General features: G+C 36.5%; 1 protein-coding gene across 1 annotated transcript in view; it reads right to left on the bottom strand.

Annotated features, from left to right (window-relative positions):
* EPS8 (epidermal growth factor receptor pathway substrate 8) overlaps nucleotides 1-7,334 on the bottom strand; it is a 105,431-nt gene that overhangs the window by 63,380 nt on the left and 34,717 nt on the right. The window contains exons 8-10 of the mRNA XM_006888480.1: nucleotides 4,859-4,932; nucleotides 3,393-3,519; nucleotides 547-635 (exon numbers count right to left, since the gene is read on the bottom strand). Of these exons, the coding sequence (XP_006888542.1) occupies nucleotides 547-635; nucleotides 3,393-3,519; nucleotides 4,859-4,932 (290 nt within the window). The remainder of the gene's footprint in view (nucleotides 1-546; nucleotides 636-3,392; nucleotides 3,520-4,858; nucleotides 4,933-7,334) is intronic.

Here is a 7,334-nt window from a genome sequence, read left to right on the forward strand (position 1 = left end):
TAGTGGGTCTGTCATTAAAAAGACAAATATATATAAAACTATACAAAAACATTTTTCCTCTTAATTTCACCAGGAATATCCTAGTTAGACTAGGAATTAATTTTTCTTTTATGATAACTAAGGATGATAGAAGGAGAATTGACATCTTTGGGCTGTGATATTAGACTACTGAATATACCATGAACTGCTAAGAGAACAGATTCATCCCGGAGAGGTTTAAACCAGGCTGCTCCTTGGAGGCAAGGATTCTGAAGCTTTGTCTGACACACTTTGGACATGGTGCTAGGAGGGACCAGTCCTTGGAGGGACGTCATGCTTGGGAGTGTGGAGGGACAGTGCAGGAGAGGAAGACCCTCAACAAGATGGATTAATTCAGTGACTGGGGTAATGAGGGTAGGTGTGTCAGAGACAGTGAGATTGGCACAGGATAGGGCAGGGTTTAGGGCTGTTGTACATAGGGTTGCCATAAGTCTCAGGCAATTCGATGGCACATAACAATGAAAACAACAAGAATCTTTGAATTATATATAATGAACTTTCACTTACCAGAAGATTAAATCCATGTTTAAACTTTTGGAAACAGTCAATAAATTCATCAGGAGGTGGGGGTTTTGCCCGCAGTGTTAAAACACCCTCTAGTGAATGAAATAAAATGGAGGTATGGGGTAGATGAGAGAAAAATTCCAAGAAAATCCATGGAAAAACAACAAAAACATAGTCATGCCTTAAAGTTTGATATGTACAATAGATAGTCCACTTCTCAGTTACTCTGCCAAATTTCCCAGTCTGACTGTAAAAAATTAAGATCCAGTGTGTGAGAGTTCTTCTATCTTTGGCAGAGGAGTCCGTAGAAGGTGCCAACAGATAGCATGCACAACAGCTAACAGAATGGTTGGAGGTTCAAGTTCAAACAGAAGAATCTGGAAAGAAAATCTAGCTATCCACTTTCAAATATCAGCCACTAAAACTGCTGTACTCTGACTCACATGTAGACACCAAGGGTCACAACTGACTCAACAGCCAACTATTTATTTAACCCTTTGGCATGATGAATTATTCAAATCAACTTCATAAATATACACTATCTTTTCTACGTTCCAGGAATTGTGTTTACTACAGTGAAGACTATAAAATAATTACATTGTAGACTCTGCCCTTAAGGGCCATAAAATCTAATAGAAGAGCCAAATTAGTAAATAAATAACAGAGATAATACCAAATAAGTGCTAAGGAAATAGTATGTAACTCACTCATTGGAATATGGGGAAATTCATACCTAAAAGATATTTCATGGTCAAAACAGCTCTTAAAATGGATTCTGAAAAACGTGGCTCAGGGTCAACTAGTAGAAAAGCATCATGGGAGAATTAAAACAGCATGAGCACAAACACAGAAAAAGAAAACTACACACACATGATATAACAAGACACGAAAGCAGAGAAACGTGAAAATGGAAAAGTAGATCAGAGTTAGACTGGTTGACTTGGACTTCCAGTGTGAGAAGTGGCATTTAAATCAGTAGAACATAAAATTAGCAGTATACAGGAGAAGAAGGGAGTGACCGGCTTAGACCAGCAAGAGGCCTTGTCCTTATGGCACATCTACTGGTTTTGGAGAAAGAGTATAGACTTAAAGACTATTAGGAAACTGAGTGCAAAATTAGGACATTTTGAGCTTCCATGCTAGTTATATAAATAGAAAGACGGGGGGAAGAACATATAGATGCAGGGGACAATGAGAAAACAGAATTAATGTTGGCAGTACTACAGAATAAAGTCATAGTAGAATTTATGGTTTGAATCTAGGTGACTAGGAGAAGAATGTAACCTTCAAAGAGAATACAGGAATAATAAGCAGATTGAGACACCAGTAAGTATCTATGCTGAATTTTGAATGTGTAGATGGAAGATAGGGAGATTTGACGGTAAGGAGTTGTACTACCAACCCAGAGGCAGGGGGTTTGACTCTACCAGCTGCTCTGTGGAGAAAGATGGGCATTTTCCCCTCGTGTGGTGTAGAGCCTCTGAAAACCCACTGGAAGGTCAACTGTCAGTACCAACTCAATTGCAGGTAGTTCCAGACTTAGACATTTAGAAGACAAAGTTGCAGGCCAAGTTTATGAGGGAGTTATGATCTAGGAAAAAATTTGGAAGCTGTAATGGAAAAGATATTTCTTTACTATGCATTGCATAGGGAGCTCTAATGACTTACTCCACAGGAAGTTGCCCTGCTAACCCAAAGATCATGCCCCTCTGGCAGTGTGAATGCACTAGAAGCTCCTTGGGAGAAAGACAGGCAGGCTCCTTTCCTGCAATTTATAGGCTCAGAAACCCAACAGAGGGTTGAGTTGGTTCTGATTTGATGACAACTGAGTTTTTAGCTTGATGCTTTATATATTTCAATCTTTCTTATTTGGACATAGCAGAACAAAAATAAATTGCAAAATTATAGTTTTCTACATTTTGAGGGCATTCAAAACAGCTGAATGCAACATATTCAAAAGTTACCCACGACTTTGTTACTTGAATGTGATTTTTAGGATATGTGACCAAAAAAAAATAATAAAAATAAAAACCAAATTCAAATTCCTTCACTTTCCCAATTATTTTAGAAAGAATATTAACTCCTTTAAAAAATAATGAGGCTATACATTTACAATGACCTAAGTCTAAACAAGAGAGGTAAATCTATTATTTTAACAGATTTTATAATCACTAATGAAAACAGGGGAGGCGAGCTAGGTTTGAGGACTCCAAGCACGTGTGGTGGTGTCTTAGGGCCCACGAGGGGGTTGGCAGAGCAGACCTGCCAGATGAATGGGGGTCTGGGGCAGGGAGTTTCCCAGCATTTGGGCATGCCGGGCTGTACAAGTTGTGGTACAATGGTCACGTGGTTGCTGTGAGGCTGAACACTGTGACACTGATGTGTCAAATGTGTTAATGGCTGGTTACCCAATGTGGACAGAGAGTGGGGTGGTGCTCCCCAATTAAAACAAGCTTGGAAGGAGGAGTGGCATCCACTTCCATAATAGCTTGCCTCCGGAAACCCTATGAACCTGGAGAGAGGATGAAAGACACCCAAGCATTGAGGACTCTCCTTCATAGGGTCTCTATGAGTTGCCTGTGACTCGACAGCATTTAACAACAACAACAACAATGAAAACAGTGGCCACTACCTGATCCTCTGAATGTCTGATTCTGGTGAAAGATTCTCATGCTTTCTTCACTGAAGCCACCACATTATGGAGACATTTTGCTCTCTGACTAAAGCTCTGTGGCTCCTCCAAAGAGAAGTTTCCTTGAGCAGTTTGCAAGGGCAGGTTCTGCCTCGTACTGGATGGAATTCTTAATAATTTAGAAAAGTGAAAGGGGGGGGTGGAAAGTCCAACTTACCTCCTGGCCCTTTCTTTTTATTTTTCTTAGTCTTTTTCCTTTTAGAAAGCTCAGCAAATGCTTCAGCTGCTTTTTGGAGTTTTGTAATAAAAAACTCAATGTCATCCAAAATGTGGTTTAAGATTTGCTAGAATGAGAAATTATAGAACAAAACATAAAAAGGAAATAAAACTACATCTGCCTTGGCTGTGCAATATTAATTTTTTAAAAAATCAAATAATAAAGTAAAAAAATAAAACAACCCAAAATCTCCACAGGCAAATTTCAGAAAAGAAAAAAGAGTTCTAGAAAAAGAACTTAAATAAATATATCTGTGGCTAAAGTGTGACATTTACAAAATTTTTAAGGTTAATTTTACTCTTTTTTAAGTCTCATTTAGAAAACAATTATAATTATTATATTTACTAAGATGATTCTTTTTAATTGTCCCTGATTTTTTCATAGTGTTTGCCAGTAGTGTCATAGAAACAACACTGTAAGAAGTACTTTGTTGGAAGAGTGTTGAGGTTTTAGTTTTTCTAATAAATATTCCATTAAAGCACTGATAATATTACTTAGAACAGAAGACATGTAGATTATTTTTGTAAGCAAAGAAATGACTAGTCTGTTAGCAATAATAGGCATTCATGTCAATCTCTATATGTTAAAACAGAATTAGTGATACTCTAGACTTCTGGTGATAACTATCTAAGTTGATTTTCTACAGTATATAGGAGACAGCATTTTTCTAATTATATATTTAAATAATAACTAAACAAATTTTAAATAAATAAGCTTTTAAGTTTATAGCAGTAATTCCACTGCTACTGAAAAGATTCTAATTCTTAGTGACCTCGTAAGATAAGCATTAACAGGTGAAATAAAAATAAAATTATAAATCATATTAAACATTTGTTTCTATTAGCATAGTTCAAATGGTAACATAAGCATATTATTTGAAATATTACTATAATTTTTAATATGGCATTGTATGATCTTACCACAAATCACTGTTATTCTGCAAATAAACTGTTATGTTATGGAGAAATCCAAATAAATACTCTGTATAAAGCACTAGAATGCATACATATATTGTTTAAAAGTATCATTTATTGTTAAAAATATCACTGAGCCTCTGTCTTTCTCATATGGTAAAATCTATTTTAATAAATCTCCAGAACCACTATCATATTGATGTTTCAATTACACATTACGAACTATGAGAAAATTACTCAATCACACCTCAAATCTGTTATATTATTGTAAATCTGATTATTTTGTAAAAACTCATGTAAACTGATTAACTAGTGACATAAAGGCAAAAAGAGAGTAAAGAAAAAATATTCAGTTACTGGAGTAGAAGATAGTTTCCAGAAACATCTTTTTTTTTTTTTAAATCCATTGTGTTTTTCTTTGTGGAGTTCATTTTCCTTCTTAAGAAAAAAACAAAACAAAAAAGCCCAACTAGGTATGGCTGTTGTACTCACCACATCTCTGTCAATCCGGGCAGCCATCATCTCAGGTGTTTCTTCCTGCTCGTGGTAATGCCTTGGTTTCTCAACTGGGAAAAAAAGAAAAAAAGAGAGATAAGCACAAGTGTTGCAACCTGTTATTTAAGACATGCTTAAGAGTAATTAAGTATGAGACCTGGAGACAAGGGAACACCATTTGCAAAGAGAAACACTTCAGGTGAGCAGACACAAAAATTCGAAACGCAGTTACAAGCCATGACATACATCCTTGTCATCTCTAATAGAAATATCAAGGCAGGGCTAAAATAATGACCTTCTCATCTTTATGATGTTGATTTACCTTATCATTTCCTCTTCACACGCCCTCTCCCTGTTTTGGTCACCTCTGGAAACAAGCTTCCAAACAAAAAACAAAATGAAATCGATAGCAATTGGGTCAATTCTGACTCAGTCACCCAATGGGAAAGAGCAGAAATCTCCACGCAGGGTGTTCAAGGCCATAAACCTTATAGGAACAGATGGCTACATCTTTCTCTTGAGGAGTTCATAGTTACATCTTTTTGGTTAACAGCCAACGGCCTCTCCACTGTGCTACCAGAGCTTCTTAAACAGCTGCCACTGAGTCAGTTCTGCAATTTTGGTTCGTCAACATTATACTATGCAGAACTACTACACAGTCTCCAAAACTACAATCTTTAGAGGCAGGCTGTCACACTTTTTCCCAAAAAGTGGTTTGTGGCTTTGAACGCCCAACCTTTCAGCTGAGAGCTGAACCACTATTTAACCAATAATGCCACCAAAGCTCAGTACTCTTTAATTTCCACACAAGAAAAGAACACAAAGCAGTATTTGAGGATTTTATAAAAGTGGTAAACTAAGTTCTAATGCAACAAATGGAACTGATTTTTAAATATTCTAATACTGTGATTCCAACAGAAGTTTGGAAGGTCTGACTTCTTAAAATTCTAGTTACAATTAAGATCAAAATCCACAGTGTTTGACTCATTAGCTTGGACCGGTGTACTTTAAAAGCAGATAAGCAAACGTACCTAGAGGAACTGGAAATGAAAGAGCAAATGTCTTAAGAGCATTTTAAATGTTAAGTTAGCTCAATTGGACTCTTGCCTAGCATTAATTAATACGACCATCAACACAATTATTAAAATCTTCAAAGTAGAGGAAATCAAAATCAAAAGCACCATTAATGGAAATATAACTCATGCTACATCATTATGACTGAGGATATTCAATATAGAGAAATGCAAAAAATACTCAAAAGTCTGTATTGATATGCCTAACATTCTCATAAGTAGAACAATTGTCAAAAAGGTGAGAAAAAAAACAATCGCTAAGTCTTGAAACTCTAACAAATAGCTATTAAATGCTTCAAGAAGCCAAGGCTATCAAAGTTCCAGTGGCATGTTGCTAGAGAGACAAGTCCTTGGAGAAAGACATCACCCTTGGAAGGGTGAGGGGTCAGTTCAGGGGAGGAAGATCCTAGATGAGAAGGATTGACACAGTGTCTGGGTAATGTGGGTAGGTGTGTGGGAGACAGTGAGATTGGCTCGGGCTATTATGCAGAGGGTCACTATGCATCACAGGCAACACGATGGCATATAACAACAACAACAACATGTAGAGAGTCTTGCCAATTAGTTGTTGGTTTTATATGTAATAATGATAATATGAAAAGCTAGACTATATAAAAAAGGTGACATAAAGATTGGAGAAGGCTTAGCAAAACCTATGTTATAAAGATGACATAATGTTGCTTATAAAAAGTTATGAAATAACTGAAGCACATACAGAAGAGCAAAGACTACAGTCTGCAATATGGATTAGATATTAACTTAAAAAACTCTTCACCATTGTACCAACAGACAACATCATGAAAGACTGAAATTGTCAACAGCTTCATTTTATTTGGAGTCACAATCAATACACATGACAGGAATACTCAAGAAATGAAAAGATGTGTTGCACTGGAAAAATCTATTATCAAGAACCCCTCGAGAGGATGAGGGAAATTGAAAGAATTTGTTCTTGAAAAAAAATGTATTCCAATTCTGTAAATAAACTAGTAGAAAAGTTAAAAACAAAAACAAAAACAAAACTTCACCAAAGTGTTAAAGGTCTAGGATTTAAGTTTAAAAATTGTTTTTGTTGTTGTTGTTGCTGCTGTTGTTAACTGCCATGTGCCTATTCAAGTCACAGAGTCACAGTATTTTTCAAGTGTTTCCTATGCATTTAAAAGTTTCAATGAATAAGGAAAAAGAACCAATGCCTTTGAATTGTGGTGTTGGGGAAGTTTTCAATATCCCAGGGACTGCCAAAAGCACTGACAAATCTGTCACAGAGGAAGTGCAAACAGGGTATACCTTACAGCAAGAATGATGAAGCATCAACAATCTGTGTTATGCAGATGACACAACCCTGCTTGCTGAAACTGAAGAGGACCTGAAGCACCTGCTGCAGAGGGTCAAGGACTGCA

The sequence above is a fragment of the Elephantulus edwardii genome, unplaced genomic scaffold, assembly GCF_000299155.1.
Source record: "Elephantulus edwardii isolate Elephantulus edwardi_28Jun2011 unplaced genomic scaffold, EleEdw1.0 scaffold00067, whole genome shotgun sequence".
NCBI lineage: Eukaryota > Metazoa > Chordata > Mammalia > Macroscelidea > Macroscelididae > Elephantulus > Elephantulus edwardii.